Source organism: Lathamus discolor, chromosome 2, assembly GCF_037157495.1.
Source record: "Lathamus discolor isolate bLatDis1 chromosome 2, bLatDis1.hap1, whole genome shotgun sequence".
Lineage (NCBI taxonomy): Eukaryota > Metazoa > Chordata > Aves > Psittaciformes > Psittacidae > Lathamus > Lathamus discolor.
The window spans coordinates 35,540,359-35,565,131 of NC_088885.1; the positions used below are offsets into that span (position 1 = coordinate 35,540,359).

Here is a 24,773-nt window from a genome sequence, read left to right on the forward strand (position 1 = left end):
CCTTTGGGTATCAGACCATGGTGTGGTACCAATGGAAAAAAGCAAGATGCTGCAAATGTCAGCAGGAAGCAGCAGGCGATTGATTAGTTGAAGCTCTGGGCTTATCCTGGAAAGCAGATCATACTGCCTGCTGCCGAGAAGGATCAAAACGCAACAGCCACTGCCAGCCTGATCCAAGAGAAGACTGCTCATCAACTGCAGTGTTGGCAGCTACCTCCATTCAGAAGAGCAAGGAGCACACACTGAGCCTGACAGGAAGGCTGATGTTATCACAGTTATCAGTACACTCAGCAGCATACCTCTAGCTGGGGGTAATTTCCAATGCTTCAGAAGATTTAAGCCAGTAGCCAAATTAGATGAAGAATTTCCTTCCTGGCTCCAGAGATCAAAAAGTATGGAATGATGGCAAAAAGGCAAGTCTCCTGTCAACCTTCTCCAGGACTATCATACCACATACCCAGAAACACCTACATCTTACAGGGAAGTTTCTGAAGAGTTTTAAAACAAATTCAAAATTAATTGAAAACTTTCCAAACCTTTTACGAGAGAAAAAAAATTCACAGGCAACAGTGGTTTCAACTTCCATTCATATAAAAATTAGGCTAAATTCCTACTTTTTTACCTTGATTTCTTCTATTGTGTTTGCTAACACATACATATTCATGCATACACTTGTTTTCTGATTACTTACTTTTCTAATTATCGAAGTTGTTGGGAGACCATTTTTAAATGTTTCAAAAACCACTTGTGGTTTATGAACTAAAGATTTAAGAGAACTGACCTGGAGCACTCTTGAGCAGAAACAGCTCATTCCTGCAACTGCGTGCAGGGAATATTTTTCTCCTGTACTGAGGCACAAAGTGTGTGTGTACACTGAGGTGCATTTCTCCTGCTTACTCTCCTCCTTACATATCTCTGCAGCTTCATTCTCAGAGGACGTGTGTGAACAGTTTTAGGTAGAAAAACTGGAATGCTTTCCTTCTCCCTGGTGCCTGTATTTTGTAATCTGCAGCCTATTTTACAGCTTGAGTAAAGGCACAGTGACACACAATGCTAATTGATCGAAAGAGTTAAAAGCTAAATTGCACAGTTCAGTATTACACATTGCTCTCAGTTCTACTGTACCTCATTTGTATTGTGGCTTGGTGTCCTTTCAGCTTCCTTCCTTCCTTCATTCTCCTGCTCTTTTTTCTGCAGTTCTTGGATTATTTCCTGCAACTTCTTTGTTTCATTCCCTAATTTAAGAACTTCTTGCTTCTTTTCTCCAAGCTGCCACTGAAGGTCTTCTACTTTGGACTCCAGTTCATGGAGTTTCTTCTGTGCTATTATGTTAGCATCTTGTTCTGCCTGTAATGCTTTCCTCTGGATCTGCCTTTCCTTTTCCATTTGCTGTCTCACTTGCACAGATTCCAGTTTATATTTCTCCATTTCACTTACTAACTCCACTACACGGTCATGCTTTTCATCCATTTGTTTCTGCAGCTCTTTAAGTAATTCCTCAGATGGATTAGGTGCTCCAGCTTGCCCCTTATCTTCAGCACTTTGAAGCTGAGCACACAGCTCCTTTTCCCTTTCTAGGGCACTGCTTATTTCGAGAGCTCGAACCTTCTCTGACTCAAGAAGCACCTGCAACTCAGAATTACGGCCCCGCTCACATGACAGCTGGGCAGCACTGAGCGCTTCTTGGGATTCAATTTTCTGCTGCAGATCTGTTGACAGCTGCTTCTCTTGCTCCAAGAGTTTAGTTAGAGCTAAGTTCTTCTGCTTTTGATCTTCAAGTGAAAATTTCAAATCCTTCCATGAGAAAACAGAAGAAAAGAACTGATTAGAGCTATTTGTGTACACTTTCTGTGTTACTCCCTGCAAATTGCAAGTATGCTACCTCTACACATGCTGCTTTTAACGGTTTTGCTAGTCACAATTAATGTGACAATACTCAATGCTGCAGTTACATCTAATATTAAAATCTATTATAGGTGTTTATTCTAGGACTGGATCATCTAATAAAAGGATATTTGTAACATATACTTTTTAATGAGATAAAAAAGCTGCAGTTCTGAAGTTGAAGGCAACTGCTTTTACTTTCTAAAACTGTGGAGGTGAATTTTGGAAGTTAAGATTTTAAAATGCAAATAAATCTGTGCTGTTAGTGATTGCTTTTTTGTCTTAATACTTGCACAAGGATACATGCTCTCTTCTCCCTCACTCAAGGAAGATACTGGTCCATTTTCTCTTAAAGTCCTTGGTTTGATTTTCATGAGGAGAAACATTTAACTTTTAAAGTGGAAAGAAATAATAAATACTATGTTTTGAGTTAAGTTGTGGTGGGGGCTAGGTGTAGCCACGTTAGCAGTGCCCTGTCCCCATGAGTATCTGATTCTATTATACAAAGTAGAATTCTTTTCATTTTGGCCCTAAACTGGCAGTTGTAAAACTCCTATTGATTTAACTGGAATTTACATCAGGCCTTTTTCTTAGCTTGCCACACAGCTTCTAGACATCTTTCTCCTGCTCCAGAAGATACAATACTGCTATTGAAGACAGGACACACATTGGACAAAAACGTAAGCTGAGATGAAGTGTTAACCGAAAGAGTAACTGTGTGCTCCTTGATCCGGACTATTTTGGATTACAGAATACCTCAAGCTCTTCTCTTCCTCTTTCCTCACTGCGTTCCATTTTAGCTTTTTCCTTTTCCAAAGCCCACTGTAGCTCTCTTGATTTTTTCTGTTCGCTGGCCATTGTATCCTTGAGAACATCTAGCTCAGCTGCCTTTTCTTTAACTTCAGTCCTAAAAGAGAAACGGACAACTTCCGGATTAGACAATAGCTCTAATCCCCATCACGGTGACGTTAGTTACTTGATATTTATTCCATCTTGTGCACTGAAAACACTGCTTGTGTAGTAGAGTAATTGCAAAAAGCTAATTTAGAAAAACAAACCTAACTCAAAAATAAAAATGGAGTCGAATAACTCAAAAAATGACAGCAGGTGTGTCCATACTATCGGTACACCATACCGATAATTCTGAGTGGCCATTTAGTATTAGTTGGTGGCTTGGAGGCAGCTAGTGTTAACTTAATCCAGTCACTGGCCAAAACAGGTACAAATGCAGGGGAAACACATCTTGCTGCCATGTCTCGCAAAGAAAATTATGCCATGAATTTTCTTTTTTCTTTTTCCCAAATAAATTTTGCATCAATTTGCAAAGGAATCTGGCCCCTTATGGACTGTAAAGGTTGTAAGGTAATCTATAAAATAATCCCAATTTAAACTCTGTCTTGATTTGCTATCTCAGAGCTGAACAAAGGCATAAATAATAATGGCTTTATTGACTGCTAAATATTTTGCCTGTCACCTCTGCTTCTGACAATGCCAAAACACCACTTGGATGTTATGAAGTTTTATATGGAAGTACTTGCAAAGTCATCTTAACTCTGCAATTCTTTTCTCTATATTCAGTTTTAGAAGCAGAAAAACTTTTAGTAAGTATGGTATACTTATTAGCTTGTATACAGTAGTCTAATGTGCCAAAAATTGATACTAATAAATCACTAGATCAGGCTGTGAATCAGATCTTCCTAATGAAGAGAATGACATTTTTTGACAAATGGAACAGAAGCCTGTTCTTTGTCAGATACGTTTTACAGAAAAACTGAGAAGTTTTTTACATTTATTTTATGCACATGCAATTTACATTACAGCAACTTCCTTAATAAAGCCAGTATTATGATTTGAGATAACATGGAAAAGATAATCTTCACTGTTAACACAAAGTTTGGCACTGAAAGCTGAACCTGATGGTTTCTAGGTCCTTGAAGTGCTTGTGCTGTGCTTTAAGGGTTGCTTCAAGTTCTAGTTTGGCTTGTGCGAGTTCATTCTTCAGCTCAGCACCCATCATTCTCTCTGAATTCAGCTGTTCCTGAAGCTCAGCTGCTCTGTCCTTCATACTCCGGAGCTCCACTTGCATCTCCAGTATCTGTGACTGCTTCTGCTGCATATTATACTCCAGCATTTCTAATGAGAGTACCATTAATACGGAAATTACTTATCAAGCAAACAACACTCTTTGGGTAGTTTCCCCTAGCACAGAGAATGACCACACGGCTATCTCCAAGAGTGGTATTTTTGAACAGTATATTCTTTCAATAATGGAGTGAAAGCAAAATCATTTCATAACTTTTGTATTTTCTGAGAAGTTACTTCAATTCTTACACTTTTTTAAAAGACTATGTGCACAACCATACCAATATGTATTGGTTGGATTACAATAGAGTAATAGCCGAAGTTAGGTATGGATGTATACTTGTGACCAAATTTTTGTGACAAAACACTAAATGAGCATCACTTGACTTTGAAGTATACCTGTTCTCTGAACTTTTTGGGTTTTTTTTGTTCTAATTGCTTCTCAGATTACTCATTATGACTGACCATCCAACCTAGAGAATTTCAAAGCTGTCGAACCTAAACACTGAAGTGCATACATGGAAAATAACCTCAAAATACAAGCTCAGTTTTTACAGCAATTGAAATAACTTTGTATCACTTTCAATCTGATACAAGTAGTAAGAACACAGACTATTTTTGCAAAATCAGTCCAATAAGAATGAAAAAGATTAAAAGTATGCATACTCAGAAAGAGCATCAGAGAGCAAAGAAAGTCTGTAAGTTTTCACCTACTGTTTTATGAGCACTGCCATGAAAGCATTTGGAAACAGACATATATTACCACAGAAGTCACCTTGGCTTTTTGAATCCATTTCTTGTTCTCTCTTTGGATTATTTTTCTTACTGTTCATCTGAGCATGTAAGACTTGAATCTCCATCAGCAAGCTTCTTCTGTCTGCACTCTGAAGACAGTCCATTGCTGCTCTCTGGTTAGTAGCCTATTAGCATCAGAAATGTTTGAAAGTAAAGCTCCAGATTTTATTAGAATATCTATGGTGTAGATATTACATTTACTTAGATATTCATACTGCATATATATTCAAAACATTTTCAATTAAGTCATAATAAACCAATATTATAATACTGGGAAGAAACAGTTATTTTTTATTTCAGTAGTAGGCATCAAAATTACAGAATCAAAAGAGCTTTTATGGTAAATTTTAATTTTCCTCACTAATCCATCTTCCAGGGGAGATAACTGACACCTCTCTGTCCTCCTCTCCTTACAACTTTCTTTACATATACAAGCTATCTTTTCATTTAGACACTGTAACATAATTTTAATTAACTTAATGAAATCAAGCTCAGGACAACTGTGTTGAACTAAAACTGATCTCTGAAGGCTGTATGTTTTTTTAGCTTGTGCATCCAAAATTGTCTTTTTTTCCCCGCACCCCATCAGTGTTTCTTTTTAAACGCACCTCTTCTTCCTACAAGTCTTTCTTTTCACCCTTATACTGTCAAAACTACTAGCAATACAGACATTTTAAAGTGGATTTATACATTCAAAATTAAAATCTAATTTAGACGAACACACTTTGGCTGAAGTATGGTTTATATTACCTGCTCCTGCAGTCTGTGCTCTAACTGATTCACCAATATCACTGCATCTCTTGTGCCCAGTTCTGCAAGTTCAGTTTGAAACGCAGCAAGAAGAACATTTTGTTCTCTCACAAAAAGCTGCTGAATAGCATGCAGAAGTTCTCCTCGCCAGTCTGATTCACCTTCAGGAGATTCAGCACTTGCATACATCTACAGTGGTATAAAAAGTAATTTAAATGGCAGAATTCAAAGTTTCCATCAAGAATGGTCATTATCATTTTACATGAAGTGTGCGTTTTCAGTGGAATATTGAGCCTTCCTTATTCAATAGCTAAATAACATTCATTCATACAAATGGATGTATTTTTTCTACACATCACAATTTCTTCTGCATACACAAATGCTAATCTTTCATCTGTGTTTTAGATGGAAGCAATTTAGCTTTTTGTAACTGAAAGCTTAGACCCATGTAGTTAATATTTATGTTACCATATGACACTATCCTTTTAATTTTTATGATGTTACCGGTACGCTGCTAGGCTCCCACAGAGCTACATGGTAATGTGCAGATAGTGTGTATGAAGAAGATTTAATTTTGAACTGATATAAAGTTAATCTTTTTAACAGCATCCAAGTTTTACTATACCAATATACAACAACATTAAAAAAAATCTACTTTAATGGCTACTGGAAACATGCTTGCAAAATAGAACTATTTTAAAAAAGGTGGATTATACACTCAAAAGCTATGAAGAACAAATGCAAGCTACAAATTAAGATATATTTTATCACCAGAAAATATGGTATGCTGTTTTACTGTGTATTTTTAAAATCTTCTGCCTTACAGCAGTATATTTAGACCATTTAAGCCTGAACTGTAAATGTGCCTTACAAGGTAATCATCAATTTTTTTTGTTTAGATAGAATCTTGTGATATTATTTATACCTCAGCTTCTCTGTGAAGTTGCATTTTTGCAATTAGGTCTTTCAAAGATGAAATGGTGCTTAGAAAAGCTTTCCTTTCCTCAAGCCAAGATTCTGGCTCTTGCTTAAGAGATGGCATCTCTCTTTCACCATATGGAAATTCAGTGAGAGACAGCACCTGGATACCTTCATGATGGACTGCTCGCAGCAAACCCTACAATGAATGCATAAAAAAATCAGTAATGCCAGTCCTCATCACAGTAATAACAATCTTATTATCTATATTACAAAAGTAAACAAATAACTCGACACCTGTTAATAACAATCTGTAAAATTGTGTAGTACATGCTCATGACATTAACACACAGTAACTACAATAAATCATAATTGAGTTATTTCTCAAAATAATTGCAAACAAGTTAAACCCCCTCATATTTAACCTAATTTAACATGCAAAAAATGCACAAAATTTATCAGAAATTTTCTAAAATGTATTAAAATAGCTGACACTTCAAAACTTATCTAAAGGTCTCTCTTTTTACTAATCAAGCAGCAGCTAATCTAAGCTTTTCGCAGTATCACTCTTGCTCCACAATAAAAATGGTCAGTTCTATTTTACCTTAATTTTTTTTGGAAGTAAATCTGTTGAAGTTTCACCTTCATCTATTCCTTCAGATACCGTGTCAGATCCCTGGGTCTGAGCAAGATACATTCCCTGACTCCAGTCTGAACTGGAGTCTAAAATAAAAGAAGAGAGAAAGATGAAAGCTAGATTACTGTGAAACTTTGAAGAAAAGGCATCAAACGATTATTTTTGTCTGTTGTTGTAACAGGTGGTTGCATGTCACCAGAGTTGGTTTTAAGCCTGGAGACTGCCTGTTTTGTACTGTTTCTTTTTCAGTTTCAAAGCAGTTACAGCAAAACCAAACCAAACCAAACCAAAAAAAACCCAACCAACCAAAGAATCCCCAAACTTAAAAATCCTAGTTTATTTGTAAATGAGAAACAACTTTTTGCACAAACACTTCTGTCAAATGACTCCCTCCTAATATGCTTAGGCTCTGCCTATGAAAAGAACCATGTAAGTAATTGTTACTGCTCTTGGAGAAGTCAGTACTTATTATCTCCCACTGCTAGGGAGCTGTAGCTTTTAAATTCTATCAAGAGATGATGAAGCTATGCTGAAGAAGTAATATAACGTGAGAAGAATGTAGGAACTTCAGTGTGAATAAAAAAGTTAGCATCTGATGCCTTGATGCAACCCATCTCCACTCTAGTAACCTTCCTTCCACAGCAAATTAAGAAACACGGCATGCTCAGCATCTTTTGCTAGCTCAGCAGGCTTCTGCTTCACTGTGGGGAGTAGCTGGTTTTATTTCTTAGAACACAAACTCTCTAATGATACACTTAGTATTACAAAAGCATATTTAATTAATAATGCTGTTTGAAAGAATGTAACTTTCTTACCACTGGAACCTCCATCTCTACCTTGATATGGCGGAGAACGTGTTAATCCAGAAACTGGGATCCCCTATATTTAGAAAACAGAATAATCAAATATTTTATCACTCCACTTGCACTCACAAGAAGGGAGCTGATTTTAAGGAGCAGGAAACAACATAAGCCTCTCTGTCTGGTTTCCACTGTAACCAAAGTAATCAAAATGGAGACGAGAATGATGGCATTCAATAGGGTGACCTACACTTGTCCCCACTTCACAGAGCAGGACAGGTCCAAGGTAGTAGCATATGGAAGCAACTTAAATTGCTGAAGAAGGGGTTCATAATCTCTCCCTAGACTATAGAAACATTAGAATACTTAGAAGCTTTATAATGAACATCTGATGGTTCAAACTTAAGACTTTAAATAGGAATTTCTGTAGCAGGAGGGAAAGCATGAACCAATGAATATAAAATTGGATACATACCTCTTTAGCTTGTAGACTTTCTATCACTTCCTTTAAAGTATTACATTCCTCAGTCAATACTTGCACTGCAACAAATTTTTCTCTTTTTAATGCTTCAGATTCAGAGATATGTCTTGTCTCCATGTCCATGATTTCAGCAGCATGGAGTTCTTGCATTTGATCAATTTTATCAGTAAATTCTCTTATGATCTCTGCAACCTCTTCTGAAGAGCATCCACTTTGCAGATCATTTTGGATTTCTGCATTTTTAACAAGGATTGGTAAAGTTTGGATACAGCTGTTTATTTCCATAGCCTTGTCTGTCTGTGATGATGAGCTTTTTCTAATTGGAGTCGGCTCACTGTCTAACAAATCACATGCTACTTCTGCATCCTTTCTGCTTTCAGGTTTTGCCTTGTCTTTTCTCATGTAACTTGCAAGTCTCTCTTCTGCTTGAACTAGATTCTCTTTGACTTTGCACAGGTCTTCCTGAAGGTGTATCAGACTTGCTTCTTTCACCTGTAAATATGGAGAATCTGAATTTCAGTCCTTCCAAATACTTAAAATAAGTATGTAAAACCCAAACAGTCCTCTATACCATTAGACCTCGGTTTAGTCCTATTTTAAAGCAGCTATGACACATGGTAGCAAATACCAACTGCCAAAAAATACAGCTCCAGATCCGCTGGTGCACTGTAGTGGCCTGTAAAACTATGTACTTTGGCTACAAGTGAAGGTTTAGTCTACAGCACCAGTTCTGTTCCACCAACAGTAGGTATTGAGTGACTGTTTTTCTTAGTGGCATTATCAGTACAAGATCAAAAAAACCTATAGCATGCATATTTGTACAGGAAGTCCTGCATAACCATTTGCTTTAAACACAATATGGAACAATCCAGTTCTTACTGCTAGCTCTTGATGAAGTTTTTCTGCCTTCTCTCTGTAACTGTTCAGTTCTTCCTTAGCAGCAGCTGCCTCTTCTTTAAGTTGCTCTAGTTCATTAATAAGCACATTTTCTTTTTGACTTCCCAGGAGTTGTGCCCCTACCTACATGGCAACACAAGATACGGTAAATGGTAAAGAATCTTAGAAATAATCAAGTATTAACAACATGGATCACTTTCACACCAGCCTACAAAAGCCACGAATGAGAAGACCATAGGGGAAAACAAATGTACGTTACTTGGATTAACGTAGCCTCAAAAAAATAAGACTTAAAGACTATTTTCCTAGATTAACTCCCACAAACTGGACAACTATGGGAGGAAAGACTGTCTTCTTACAGTTTACTGAACTGCGAGGAGAAATTGGCTACACCACGTAGAAAGAACATGGAAGAAGGTCAACAGAGTAGGAAATGAAATCTGATAATACTTTTAAGTCTATAAAGACATTTATGGCATTCATTCAATCTATATTTGGATGAAGGTCTTGGAACCTTTTCTAGTCCAGCACTGGGTTCCATGATGTCTCTGAACTCAAGAGTTTCAGCAATTAAGCCCATGTTTGGGCTACCAAGTATAGTAAACTTTGACTGAAGGTTTTAAATTCAAAGGCAACACAACCAGTGGTGGATGGAAAACAGGACTAATGTATACTGGTAAAAACCACTGATGGGAAGTATCTTTGTAATCAAGACAGGAAAGCTAGAAAATGTAAACTAAAATCAAAACATACATAAACAAACACTGTCCCTTCTGTCCCCACAAAAAAAACCTCAACAATCTGTACAGACACAAAGTATTATCACTCACTTACCATTCTGAACCCTCCCACATATAATCAATTATCATTTTATTTTTTATTGCTCTACTGTAAAAGTGCAGTTCACTTCATTTTACGTCAATTCAAAGAAACAATAACAAAGTATATGACCAAAATTTAAAATCATGCTATATTTGTGAAAGGCAAACTGCTTTTAATGCAAAAAGGAAACCTTTTAGGAAACTAAAAATAACATCCTTCTCTTCTCTGTAACACCAGAAGTAATGCAGAAAGAAAAGTCTACCCAACACAGCAGAATATTCCTATTACTTAGTCTCATTAAGAAGTTTTTCAGATTTTAGTGAAAACAAGCCAAAAGGAAATGGCATCTACCTGCACTTCTTCTTGCTTAATGTATTTCTGAATCTCTCCTTCATGCTTTTCTTGAACCTCTTCTAGTAATTGTTGAAGTTCTAAGAGTCTTTCTTCTTTCACTTTAGCTTCCTTTTGTGCAACTTTTACATTTTCTTTTTCTATCTCCAAGGTCTGATTTACGGTTGCCAGTTGATCCTCCATCTCACTAAGCCTCTGTTTTAAGACTGAGAATTTTGATCCCATCTCATTTTCAGTTCTATCACTCAAACCTTCTGTTTGGGCATTCTTGCTTGCTTCCTCTACATATTTTGAAGATTCCTGCATTTCCTGCATGTATTTCCTTTGCTCTTGAACTGCATTCAGCTGAACCTGACTCACAAGAGCAGCAGCAACATTTTCCACTAGTATCTTTTCCAGTTCTAATATTCTCTTTTTAAGTGTTTCTCTTTCAGCTTTGCCTTGCTCTTTCAGGGCTTTTATTTCATTGTAGGAATGGCACAGTTCTGAATCTTTTTCCTTAATGCATGCCTGAAGTTGCTGCAGCTGTACCTCCATCTTGCTAATAGCGACTAATGTGTTCTCATCTGAAGACGCAAGCTGGGATTGATCTAGCAACCCTATCTTCTCACATAAGCCTTCTTCCACCTTTTCAGTGCTCCCATCTCCTGTTTTTTCCCTATCACCTTTCATCAGCGCACACTTGTATTTCTCTGTTATTCTTTCATGCTCTTTTTTTAACATACTTATTTCTTGCTTTAGCTGGTTCATTTTTAACTTAGTTTCCTCAAGCTCATTCTTTGCTCGAGACGCCTCTACATTTGTGCTTTCTACTTGCTTCTCCAAAGCTTCCTTTTCTGCCAGAACTGTTTCAAGGGTGTGTTTTAGACTGTCAGCATCTTCCTGAAAAGCGGCAATGTCTGCAGGCACTGTTGGTTCAATATTTGCCAGTTCCTGCTGAAGCTTGTCAATAACATCATTCAACTGCTCTACTTCCTCGTAATTTTTCTTCTTCACACGCTCTTGATCACTTTTCAAACATTCTACCTGGGCTTCAAGCTCCCGAATATGTTCATTCTGCTCTTCAACGACCTGGGAAAAAAAGAAAACAAAGAAAAGAGAAGAACTTCATAATGGGCAGCTACATAAACCTCAGATATTTTTTCTCCTGGACTTCAGCAACAGTTTAATAAATCATTGTAACACCTTGTAAAAGAAAGTGTGTTTTCTGTGAATTTCTTGATGAGATGTCTCTTGTAAAGCTTTATGTGCACCAGGACATCTTCACTAAGACTGACAAAGTAGCCAGTGATCATAATGAACTGCAAAATAGGTGTGAAAGCATCTAATGAAGTGAAACATTTGTAATATTCACAGACATCTGAAACACGGAAGAAACAAAGTGAATATATTTTCTTTAGGGAATGCCTGGATATCTGAAATGAACAGTGCTTCTACACTGAAAAAGGCAGAAGGAAATCTGTCAAAAATATTTAGGAAGAGATATGATGAAATAAAATGTTAAGGTACCTACAGGAGGTAAGAACTCTAAAAGGGCCTTTCAGAAATATGAAGATTAAAAAAAAAGCAGAATATAAGAAAGATGACTAAATTAATTACTAAAATAGCCATGCTTTTTCCTGTATTTCTCAATACTTTGTTAGGCTTAGTTAGTTAAAAGAATAATAAGACACCTGTGTAATAAGTATAGTATGTATGAAAAAAAATTACAAATGTGACCATATAAATTAGAGAATTTATAACCTAGAACTTATATTTAAAAATCCACAGAAAATACAGGAAGCTCAAAATCACTTGAGAAAATGTGAAGAAGTCATTAATTTTCAGAAGAACAGAACAGTGATCCTGGTGATTGCTATCAACAACATAACAGTTTCTCTTCTTCATAACATTATGGAATAAAGGACCACTGAAGGCAAATACAGTAATTAAAAGAAAAGCACTTAGTGGGATGAAGATGTCCAAGGGACTAGGAAAGGGATTAACCTAAGAACAATCAAGTAATATTTAATAATGATCTCATAATTAAGCAGAGCATTTAATGTCCTGGAAAATATAACTGGGTAAGAGGATGAAATTAAGAAATGAAATTTTATATAACAGGAAAATGTCATTAAAAGTAATAAAACAAGTCATTAAAATGAATTATACGTGAATCCTGTGTACTTTTCTCAAGAGAAGGAAATGTAACCATATTACTGTGGTTATTGTATAATGCAGAATGGGTCTGGATTCCTAAAGTATGATTCTTCCTAAATCAAATTTCCTAAACCCAATTTAAAGTTTTTTCATTATTCACTGTGGTTCATTTTGCACAGAAGATCATGGTGAAATTATACAGCCTGGATGCAGCTCTATTTTAGTGGACTCAACAGTAGAATGTTACCCTATATTGAAGGTTAACAGAACTACTGTTCTAACCTTACTGAGTAATACTTGCTTCGGAGTAAAAGCTTATGACTAATGCATGTTCACATTTAAAGTGGCCAGAATGGAAATTTCATCCACTGAAAATATTCCATTTTCTTTTTATGAAAAAATGAAAAGTGAGACTGAAAGCCTGTTTCTGCTCTCACATCAATGCACAGCAAGTAGAATTTCTGTTGAAATCACATTCTGTTGAACAGCATTATAGCTGCATAAAATGCAAGTAATCCAGAAGCAGCAGCTTATTATCATAAATACCCATAACTGAATTGTGAATATATGAACAGAAATCTACAGGTGTTAAATCTGAGTAAATAAAAGAAAGATGAATCTGATTATGTCCTTCTTGCTCTCCATTTCTAACAAAACACAGCTTTTTTTTTTTTTTTTGCACATCCACCATGCTCCAAACTGGATTAAAGATGCTGGCAGCTTTGGTAGGATGGTAAAGCATTTAGACAGCTCATGGAGCACAGAAGTTTACTGCTAAAAAAACCTATAAAATCAAATGCGACCCAACAGGTGTCACTGAAATGTAACACTGAAAGTAAAGTCTTTGTAGGGCAGACAGTAGAATGAATGTTGAGAAGAATAAGGAACGAACAAGAATTTAAGACAAAAACTCAAGCAGAAACTAGGCAGAATAATAAAAAGAAAAGCAAGCAAATAGTACCCTTCAAAACAGGAAAAACAGATTAGGGTTAAAGAGTTGCTTGAAACTGAAGCATCTGCATTTTTAAATTAAGGCAGCAATGGAAGCTAATTTAACTGGTGTGGGGAATGAGGTTTTTTTTATTTTAAACATCTAGCAACACAAAGTAGGACTGTGAAAAAGATTTCAAAAGTATGTACTTTGTTATCAGTTGTGGCTTCAAGTTGCTGTTGCAGTTTTGCTATTTGTTCGTGAAGATGATCTATTTCCTGCTCCTTTTCTCGCATGATGTGAGCGAGCCTCCCAGCCACTAAGTGATGGTCCTTTATGGTGGATTTTTCAGATTTCTGGATAGCTAGTCCCAGGATTTCCATTTCATCCTACCAAAAAAGCCCCCACAAACCCATGTTACAGTAGTACATAACATTTTCTGCATATTCTTGTATGAGTATATAAGGCATAGCAATTAATATCAACAAATTGCATGGAATAAAAATTACATGAGTTTATTAATATTTTACAAGTTGAACTGTGAAAGGCTGGAGAGAGAATTTTGTATCTTGGCTTTTTTCCAATAATGCATTTCTAGAACAAAGCTCTGGGCTTCTCTGTAACACACCTACCTTATATAATTTGTTCTCCTGTTCAAGTTCTTGCAAGCGTGTAGTGGCCTCCTTTCGCTGAATTTCTAGTTGCATGTGCAATTGCTGCACTTCTTCATTTTTATTTTCTAGCTCCTCTCTGAACTGTTCCAGTTGTTCTTCAAGGTTTGTCACCTATGTTTCCAAAACAAAGGGTGGAAAAGGAGCATACCAAAAATTAAATGTCCTAATTTTCAAGTGCAGTGTCTACAGTAAACTGGTTTTGTATGCACAAACAGAGGTGTGCTTTTAAACTGAATGGAATTTTAAAACTCGCTAAAAATTAGCTGAAATCACTCTTTTTAATTAACTGGACTCAATTTTGGTTCTAGAAATGCTCTTGTAAGTCATTAGCATTAACATAGACAATAATAACAGCTATCTTAGCTCACAAGGGAATTTCAAAGGCATTTGGACTGCTGTCTCTCCGACCTATTAAAAAATTTCACCTTTATACCTCACTAAACTCAATTGGAAAGCAAAAGCCAACAAATCAAAATATCAGCAGAAACATGGAGTATTTCACAAGTATTTTACCTCCTTTTCCTTTCTGTCCACAGCTTCTCGTTCAGCTTGGAGTTGCACTTCAAGAGGTAATTCTCCCTTTACTATGATAGTGCCAAACTGTTTCCTTTCCTCCACCTTTAAGTATAAATAGTAGTAATAATGAACAGATAAAAAAAAGATATACTGTTTTGTTCAAGAATATAAGAAAGTAGCAAGTACATGGTAGTTTTAGATCAAACAATACCTTCTGCAAGTTGTCTGCACTGATGATTAAGGCTTGTTCCAGTTCTCTTATTCTGCATTCTAGTTTCTCAATTTCCTCATTTTGTTCTTGTATATCTCTCTGAAGTTGCTCCTTAGAGAGCAAAAGCTCACTGCATTTGTCTGTTTTTTCTTTGAGATGATTTGTTAACTGTTCAACCTGGTGATAATATAGCAAGAAGATGAATATGTTATACTAGATTGGAAGGGTTTGCCAGCAATAGCAACAGCACTCATTTTTGACAGGGAAAAAATACCCTTTTTTTTTCCTCAGAACAAAACTCCTATTCTTTAGGTGAAACAGAATATGAAGTTAGGATACTGTAGTGCTACATCCAACAAATACAAACAGCATTTTTTAAGAAGTGATATGTTCTGTGCTGTACCACCTACTTTCTACAACTGACCTTGTCTTCTGAAGCCTTCAGATTCTCTAGTCAGTTAAAAGCAAGTAGTATGGCATCCCTATGAAGCCCACTAAAAATACCTGTAACATCTACAAATGGAATGTCTTGACCCTAAGGTCAAGATGCTATTTGCACCTTTGAGGAATATCATAGTTATAAAAATCTGTGACAAAATTATTCAAAATAAGGAGGAGTTGATCAGTGACACAAAGACCCATTGAGTTTTAGGATATGCCTTTAACATTGAAGAGAACTGCTATACTTTGGTCTTGAGAATCAGGCAGTTTTGGTTTCTTGGTGTGTTTATTACATGGGACCAAACAGATGTGATGGATGATATAACTTCACTTTCTGTAAGGGTATATTAAAAGAATAACTGAAGTAGTTAGGAGATAGAGATAAGAATGATCCCAGTTCCAGCAGTATTTCAGAAATGATTAATCAAAATTAGAGATGATAAAGATCTGTAACAAATCCATGGTACTAGGCCTGATGCAGAGTTAATACCTGAGTTAAACTAAGCAACTGAGCACGAGACATGAAAAGTAATGTTTGTCCCACCCAAAAAACTGATTTCAGTATTTACAGTTAGGAAGTTACGATGTAGCCAAAAGGTAGAAGACTCAAAGTATTTCAACAGATAGGAGAGAGGAGGCCCAGAACAAAAAGCTGACAGGATGGCATTATTGACGTTATCCATCCATGAGTAACATTAAAGTCTGAAGTGACCACAGAAAAGTCCTGAGAGAGAAATGGAAAACGAAAAATCAAGTCTAGAGCAGTCCCTTTACAACAACCCTCCCTGGAATAAGTTGACAGAGTAAGCTGAAACAACAGTAAAAAAGAAATTGTTATCAACAGAAAATGCTCACAGCATTCATGCAAAGCAGAAGAGCATTTCAGAAACCTTACAACTATGAAAAAATAAAGCTGCTACCTCAGAAAAGCATGAGAAATAATGAAAAAATGTACTATTTATTAAATATTCCAAGTAACTTCGTGACATCAAAATATACTATATAATAAGACTATGTGCCTCACTTGATAAAAATTAAATGTAAATATAATACGCCACTGGAAATTCTCTCTATAATTCTTAATGTATCTCTAAATTAGTTGATACACCTGTTGCGGCTCTTTGCAGACATTATCTTATTGTCTGTCTTTCTACCTATCTAATCTTATTTAGAAGCATCTAATACAAATCTCAGATTTTTAATCACAGTTATGGATACCTTTCGTTTTAAAGCACGCTTTAGATTTTCATTGTAGCATATCTGCCAATTTAAGATACATACATATATGTATGTGTGTGTATAGATCGGGGTGATTTTTACATACAGATTCTGTACAAAACAAAAGGGGGGGGGTGATTTTTAGTATGCTATCAAATTAGGAATTCGCATGCTACCCATGCCCCAAATTTTAACCAGACAGGTAACAAAATGAACTCAAAAATGAACAATTTGGATTCAGGAAAACTACATGTGCTAAAAAGTCTCTGCCATCTGTAGAATGTGTCAACAGAAGAGGAGTGTGCGCACAAACTGCAACAGAAGGAAACAGGGAATTGTTCCCTATGTGTTAACATGCACCCAGCTAATTCCAGAAGATGCATTGTTACAGACTGCTGACAGCCATATCACACAGCACTGACTGAATACTTTGACTGAGATTTCTTACAAACTTTTGTACTGAAATGTATAAACCCTCCCCTATGAATTACACTTCTAAATCTGAGAATTGTTAAGTAATTATTTCGACAACTTACATCTCACACACTTCAACTTCTGTTCTATTACTGCCTATGATCCCAAACTATGTAATACAGAATACTAAATATTGGTAATATTTAAGAATTGAATTACAACAACTGAACTACCTCAGGAAGAACTTTAATTTGCACTGCTTCAACTTTTCTTGATTTTGCTGGGTCTAAGAGTTTTCTGAGACTCCCCTGAGCTGCTGTTCTATAGTCACTAAATATGTTTCAGTGGCGACAGCCCTCCACTGGGGAGCTTCAAGTGTACACAGACAGCGCTACTACATCTCAGGTGCTGAACCTTGGTAACTCAATTACTTCAGCTGTGTACCTGTGCTATAAACAGGATGTCACAAAACAGCATAAGAACATGTAAAATTGCTAAAGTAGTCCTGAATGTTTCCACAGGCTTCTGAAAAAAAGTGGATTTTCTAAATTAAGTCATATGAAAGAACATTTTTCAAAGTTATGAAGTCACTGTATGACTACTTCTAAACCAACCAACCAAGAAACCCCGGAAACAGAGTTTCACTACTTTCCCCCAAAACCTTACCCGTCATTCTAAGGGGATTTACCTTCCTACTTTGTAAATAGATGCAGATTAGGTACACCATAAAGTAGCTTCATTACGGTCTCTTAACAGCTGTCAACTTGTCATTTATATTCATTGAGTACAAGTAATAAAATGTGTTACCTCTCTGGTTTGATGTTCATTGACAGGCTGACTCCTTTGTGGAATCTTAAGCTGTTGTTCCAGCTTCTGGATCTCTTGTTGGAATACGTCTCTTTCGTGCTCTCGGTCAATTGCTTGCTCCTGAAAGTTAAGAAATGATGTGGATACACCATTTGATTTCAATCTAAATTAAGTATATTACTACTGTGTATTTCTGTTACTGTGAGGCTGGTAACAGTATGTCAGTATTTTTAAGGCAGCAGATCCTTTTTTGCAACTATCATTAACAAAAACTCCTTTAAACATTTGGGCCAACCAATTTCACTTTTAATTAAAAAACTAGGACAGTATAGATACATCCAGTATTATTTCACAAAAATAACAGTTTTGTTTCTTCTGTTCCAGGTACACTACACGAATGGTAACAAGCCAGGATTTTATAATTTTCTTTTTTAATGTTTGTCTTTGATATATGTAGCTTAAGAATAGAAATTAACTCTGTGTTAATATTGATGAGGAGCCAACAGTAAAAAACACTGAAATAATATAAATGGTTGAATTTTGTATTTCAGTTTTAACTTTCAAGCCGTTTCAACTGTTATATCAAGTGAAGCATCACCTTTAAATGACAATTTGTAGTACAGACTAACCTTATCAGATGCATGAAAATAAACTAGCTGAAGTATCTGATACAAAGAGGAATGCTTCTGTCTAGCAACCACATACTTTGCAAAAATTCAGGAAACCAGAATAAAACCTTAACCTTTACAATTTGCAGATTTTAAAAACTCACCTGCTGTTTTGAGGAAACAGCAGAATTCTAATGCTGTTATTACAAACAGCTACTCACCTCAGTAATCGGTAACTCTCCTGTTCATGCTACTGATAATCCCAAACCACAATGCATTTGTAACTATGACACTTGTAATAGGAATTTTTACTTCTGAACCTTGGCCTATTATGACACACTAGTTTCAGTAAAAAAAATAATCTTCTAATTGTAGAAAATGAAATATAGCAAATCCATTTGTGGTAACAAGTATCTGGAAAAATCTCTCCTTTAGTACTGCTTAGATTATGCAGAGAAGGTGCCACAGGGCATTATATTTATTATGTAAAAATATTATTCCACCCTGCTGCTGTCAGCTAGAGAGTTAATAGAGAAAGCACAGAGATAATTTCTCTCAACAGCAGCACAGGACACTTAATAGGAATAAAATGGGAAAAGAAGGAGGTGGGGAAGATGGTGTTTGCTGAAAATGGGTTAGAGTCTAAAAGAAAATTGCAGAGGCAGCCTCAGGCAGGAAGAACTTGGGTACAACAGAGGCCGCTGCCACTGTAAATGGGGACAAATACATATAATATAACTGCCTGAAAGGTTCAGCTTAGGATCTGGGAGGTAAGATTCTTGGCTACTACAAAGGAAGACTGTAAAAGAAACTGTGGATCAGCTCCAACAGGTCCACAACCTCTTGTGTTTGGGGCCACACAGTTGAAAACAGTGCTTCAGGTGAGGTCTCACAAGAGCAGAGTAGAGGGGGAGAATCGCCTCCCTCGACCGGCTGAACATGCTTTTTTCTATGCAGCCCAGCATACAATTTGCCTTCTGGGCTGTGAATCCAGCTCACGCCCAGCTTTTTTATTCCCAGTTAAAAAGTACCCCAAATCCTTCTTGGCTGGGCTGCTCTCAATCCCGTCCATCCCTCAGCCTATACAGCTGCCTCAGCTGCCACTACACCTCAGCTGCCACAACTCAGGCGCAGGACTTTGCACAGACTTTAGACTAATTCTAAGAGACTTTATTGAAAAAAATGGAAATGCTACCAACTGTTAAAAAAGATCACAAAAAAAAAAACTATGTTTCTTTATTAATTTTAGAACTTTTCCATTATTTTAAACATTCAAGAAGTCTACTGAGTTCTTCTAAGAAATCAGAGCAGTCCTAAATAAGTGTCTTGAATGAATTTTTTACTTTTAAAACACTAATGAAATTCTTGGGCTATAACACTGTGACTATTGTGTGCTTTTTTATGTTTGCTCAGAATCCAAAAAAAGTAGCATTTCCTGCTGAAAGAAACCTCAGTACAGGTGCCCACCCACCCTCATGGAACTAGCCTTTTACCATACTTACATCTAGAAATTTTCTTGTTTTCTCAAGCTGCTTCTCCAAAGCCTGGTTTTGCTGCCTTAAGTCCATTAGTTCTGCATTTTTTTCTTGTTCTAGCTCTATGAAACGATTGACCTGTTCTTCCAAGTCTATTTCCAAGACTTTCACTTGCTTCTGAAGGTCACCATATTCTTTTTCAGCTTGACGCTGTACTTCTATTTTTTCTTTCATCAGCTTCTCTGTTTCCTCCAGTAATTCTGGTTATAATAAAAGCATCACACACTACTTTTAGATATGAATAGTTAGTAATGTTATGGAGCAGAACCACTCCCCAAGGTATCCATGCTGTACTCTGCAGAAGGATGTGAACTGGTTTGGGTTTTTACTTTTTTCTTTTTTAGAAAATGTATTTTCTTCTGAGAAATTATTAAGATAACCACTAAATCAAATCCATATGAAAACCACTATCCTTCAATTAGTCTTCAGAGAACTGTTAGTGAAGTTTTTTGGATCACTTGCCTGTTTAAGTTTCATACAAATTAAAAGGTCTTTGTATAATTGAAAAGAAAATAAAATGCATGGGTTCAAGCTACAGCTAGAGTAAGCAAACAATGAAGTACAGAAAACCCAACCGTCTTCTCATCCCCAGCGTCAGTAAAATCAATCCACTCCCAGTCTTCATCATTTAATGTGATACATGTAAGTAATTTGAAGGAAACATGGAAGGACTTAGCAAGGTTGCCAGGCAGACAGAGAGGGAAATTATCAACCTATTACTGGAGCTTTGTAAAAATAAATGACTGCATGGATGCCCAATATTGAGTCCTCACGAAAAGGCAAGCGTACACACAGTAAAGCCCCAAACCACCTTATTAAGCTTCTGAAGCCACAGCCCACTGAAGTACATATTAACTAACCATATGAATCCTTGGAGGCAAAATCCAAACTGTAAAGTGCAATTACATTTGGATAATCTTTAAAACATGATTGATATTTAGACAGAAACAATACAATTAATTTTCACTATAGAAGAAATATCCTTTAAGTACCATCATCTTACATCATATTTAACAAAGTCTCATTTCTAGGAAACTGTTATATATCAATATAATACAGTATTTAGTTATTACAATAAATGACTCAATTGCATTTGGAAATAATAACGAAGAAAAAAAAAAGGCAACAAAATCTCCCTCCAATACTATCTAAGTATTTGTAATCCATAGGTGAATAAGATGATGGTTATTCATGAATTTGCTTATCATGTTTAGAAATTATAAGAAATGTTGTTAATGAAATGTAAAACTGAGTATGAAGTACAACATCAAAGCTGCAGGCCAGTAAGAATTACAAGTAATGTCAGTAAGCCGAAAGCCCAATAATCCTGATTAACAATGTCAGTACGTGTAAGTCTTCCACCCAATTACAGATTGGCCATGCAACATACAAACACACCTGCTTGGGAAGCTGCATCGACTGCAGCATCTACTAGGCCTAGGAGAATAGAGAAAGAGAGAAAACAAAAAAAAGAAGCAAAGTAATTCACATGCCAGCTACAGTTTTCTTGTGGTGCAACAATGTAAGAGAAAATGAAGCCAAAGATAGAAGTGGCATTTAATGATAACGTTGTTGAGATAACTTAGGGAATGTGGCAAGTTATTCTGGTATGCATGATGTAAGTACCTACATATATATATATATATATAATTATCCTTACAGTTGTTATACATGAAAATCACATTAAAATACTTAGAAACCTAAATCAAATAACTAAACTGGAGTCCTTGAAGGATCAGTAATTATTAAAACACTGCTATGGTAACTTTCTTCCCCTATCATACACAGAAGTTACTAGTTTAAGGAAGAATTAAAAGACACAGGGTAAATGCTTTTTTTATTTTTTGAGTAAGCAGTTAGTTTACATTGACATGGTATTTATCTGGAATTTTCACTACAGTGCTGAAAGTTTTCATTACAGGTAGGTAACAGGCTTTCCTTACCATTCAACTTTTGTGCCATTCTTCCTCAAAAGAGGAATTTGTTAGAAAAGTGTATCTTCTGTGTCTAAAGTAAGTATGGCAATCACGTTCTGGTAGGTATACTTGCTAATCCCTTTAAAATACTGTTTGGAAAGTATTAGTATTTAGACCAGTATTTTTATCCATAACTTCAAGATACTCCACCTCCAGTGATAATAAAAATAAAAGCAGATTTTCAGAGCTATCGAGCTTTTTCTGGCTTGAAGAATAATTGTGATTGCTCAACACTTCTGAAACCTCAATGATTTTTTTTTTTGTTTACATATTTAGAAAAGTTATTGGGCTAACATTAGGCATCAAGTATGAAAATACCCCATTTTGCCTTATCACATTTTTATTAATGATTACAAATGAGGGGAGGAACCACTAAAATTACTATTTTATTTGAAAGTACAAGAAAACCTCATGGAAAGACTGTGAAGAATACATACGCTGTTCGACTGGTCCTGCATCTGCTCTCATGGCATCCTTCTGTCTGGAAAGCAATTCCTTTTCTTCCTGGATCTGCTGCTGTTCAGCCTCTAACTCCTGTAATTTGTTACCTGTACACAGTAGTTCTTGCTCAAGATGGTCAATTACATCTATTTTTTCCTGGAGTTGTTTTTCCAGAAATGCTTTTTCATCTGCATAACCATCAATGAGGCCTGTAGAACAGAAATTTTGGGGCAGATTTTAATAGAAATACAGAACAATTTGAGTTTTTTGCATGGCGATATTACGACAGTATTCCCACATGCTTGAGAATATACAAAAACTGAAGATGCTTCCATTTGTTATCAATCCAAAGTAAAACTCTGTGAGCACTGAGTTCCCTAAAGGAGAAAATTAAGTAATAGTCATCTTTGTATATACAGCCTGAGAAATCCAGGTCTGGTCCTCATGCATATCAGCCAAGTGTCACTGACTAATCTTTTTTTCCCAAACTTGGATTCACGGAGAACACAGCTGCATAGAGGGACTGGCTATTGAAACAAAAAATACTGATCTAGAAACATCATTAACAGCAATTCAAAAATTTGAGACAAGACAAATGCTAGTAATTATTCCCATCATACCAGATGCTGTTCAGAATGAGTACTTAACAGACTGGAAGTTGAGAAGGCATTCCCAGGTTAAATAGCGTGCACACCCTCACCAAAAAGGTACGAGGTAGTAGTCTGCTAAGATCACATGTTGTGGTATATACTCCTGCCTTTTTTTTTTCCTTTAAGAGATGTAATGAAGGTTGTCAGAGTTCAGTGAACAAACAGGCATTAGCATTTCTATCACATTAGGTAACTCACATCTGACAACACTAAAACACTAGAGGTTTGAAAATGTCTCAGCCACAGCAGTTTTTGTGATAAGAAAGAAATGATCAAAAATGACACATTTTATCTCAAGAGAAGACAGAGTACCATCAGATGTATAATGAATTAAGACATTTTTCTGCATACCTATCAAAGGCATTTGATGAGAGAATGTAGTTTGGCGTTGTCAGAGTATGCTCACAACTCAGTTCAGTGAGCAGAAGAAATTAAATAAAGAGAGTTCTATGGCATTTTTGTTTCATTATATCAAAACCAAAAAAAAAGGTGCCTGTCTTTTAGAAGTGCATTAATTTCAGAAGTTCACAGAAAAAAAGGATGAAAAATTATTTAATTAATTCAGGGGTTGTAGAGCATTCAAGCAATGAGGGACAAATTAGCTGAATTCCTGCAAAAGACTGAACTGAATTTGCTCAACTGTGCAATATATCTAGCAAGGGCTAAAACAAGCATCAGATTCTATCTTACACTCTAGAACTGTTCATTTACATGCGGGCAATCCCATTTTCTACAAACTGGCACCTAGTAAAAGTCTGCAGGTTCTCTGCTGCTATTAGTTTGTTTGCACAAGCAAATTTAATGACAGAATTGCACTGGTCCAGGGAAAAACCTACTTATTTTATATTATTTGCTTGTCTGGTAGTAATACAACAAAAATAAAAATGTGAAAATAAAAATTAGATAATAAGCAGGTCTCACTCTGTGGGATGTCATCTTTAAATACAATTATGCATGCACCCTCTGCAATAAAGAAGAGGCAAGCTTGTAGTTCCTGGTGGACAACCTGACTAATGTAAAAAATACAGACCCAGAAGACAAAGTAGCAGAGATAAGTTCATAATAAGCGCTTTTAAAAAATAAAATTACTCTCCGGCATTTTTTTTAGTTACTTCTTGTAGGAATAAACTAATGCAGAGGGCTCTGACATTATGACAGATTCCTACCTTTAAACAAAAATGAACTGTAACATTTCTGCTTTGTCCTAATGTGTTAGTCTGTATTACCTTACTATAGAAGATGTGTGAATAAAAAAAACCCCAAAAAATTAACGAGACAAAAATATTATCCTTGAAGAAAAGCAGCAATAAACATAAAAGCTGCCAATGTTCTGAAATTCACCAATACTAAACAGTTCTGTAACTACATCTGTGCAAGAACATAAATTCTTGGGTCAACATTTTGGTGGAAGATTTAATCTTTTTTTTGCATGTTGAACAAAACCTACATGAGGGGGTTTTCACCCTTAATTGAAAAAAAAAAATTAATAATGCCACTTTCAGATTTGAATCTATTCCCTCTGAAATCGGTTTTCCTCCTTTCCAGTTTTACTAAAGCTATTGAAATGCTGCAGCCAGTGCTGGTGCAGATGACACACAACATTTATGCTGTGTGAACTGACAAGCTACCAACTGTCCCTCACATCACATTTTAGACACTTGGCCTAGAAACCTGCATTTCCTTGTCTGGTTATGTGTCCCACCTATTAACAGCATGTGAACTCATGCTGGATTATCTGTAAAAACAAGATGAAGTCTGTCAGGGTGGCATTCTCAAGGAATAACATTTGGCTATG

The 24,773-nt window shown here is 36.1% G+C and overlaps 1 protein-coding gene across 7 annotated transcripts in view; it reads right to left on the minus strand.

The window, feature by feature from the left end:
- Positions 1-24,773, minus strand: part of AKAP9 (A-kinase anchoring protein 9) — a 111,078-nt gene that overhangs the window by 8,263 nt on the left and 78,042 nt on the right. For 4 of the 7 annotated variants that reach the window (XM_065666392.1, XM_065666391.1, XM_065666390.1 and 1 more), the window contains 19 exons: positions 22,325-22,537; positions 21,310-21,348; positions 19,879-20,111; positions 17,769-17,888; positions 14,889-15,065; positions 14,675-14,779; positions 14,120-14,272; positions 13,697-13,876; positions 10,418-11,488; positions 9,227-9,367; positions 8,342-8,839; positions 7,882-7,945; positions 7,034-7,152; positions 6,437-6,628; positions 5,512-5,700; positions 4,742-4,886; positions 3,798-4,017; positions 2,641-2,791; positions 1,126-1,794 (listed from right to left, as the gene is read on the minus strand). In XM_065666392.1, coding sequence (XP_065522464.1) covers positions 1,126-1,794; positions 2,641-2,791; positions 3,798-4,017; positions 4,742-4,886; positions 5,512-5,700; positions 6,437-6,628; positions 7,034-7,152; positions 7,882-7,945; positions 8,342-8,839; positions 9,227-9,367; positions 10,418-11,488; positions 13,697-13,876; positions 14,120-14,272; positions 14,675-14,779; positions 14,889-15,065; positions 17,769-17,888; positions 19,879-20,111; positions 21,310-21,348; positions 22,325-22,537 — 4,679 coding nt within the window. The remainder of the gene's footprint in view (positions 1-1,125; positions 1,795-2,640; positions 2,792-3,797; positions 4,018-4,741; positions 4,887-5,511; positions 5,701-6,436; positions 6,629-7,033; positions 7,153-7,881; positions 7,946-8,341; positions 8,840-9,226; positions 9,368-10,417; positions 11,489-13,696; positions 13,877-14,119; positions 14,273-14,674; positions 14,780-14,888; positions 15,066-17,768; positions 17,889-19,878; positions 20,112-21,309; positions 21,349-22,324; positions 22,538-24,773) is intronic. The other 3 variants (XM_065666388.1, XM_065666394.1, XM_065666393.1) reach the window with 2 other exon arrangements.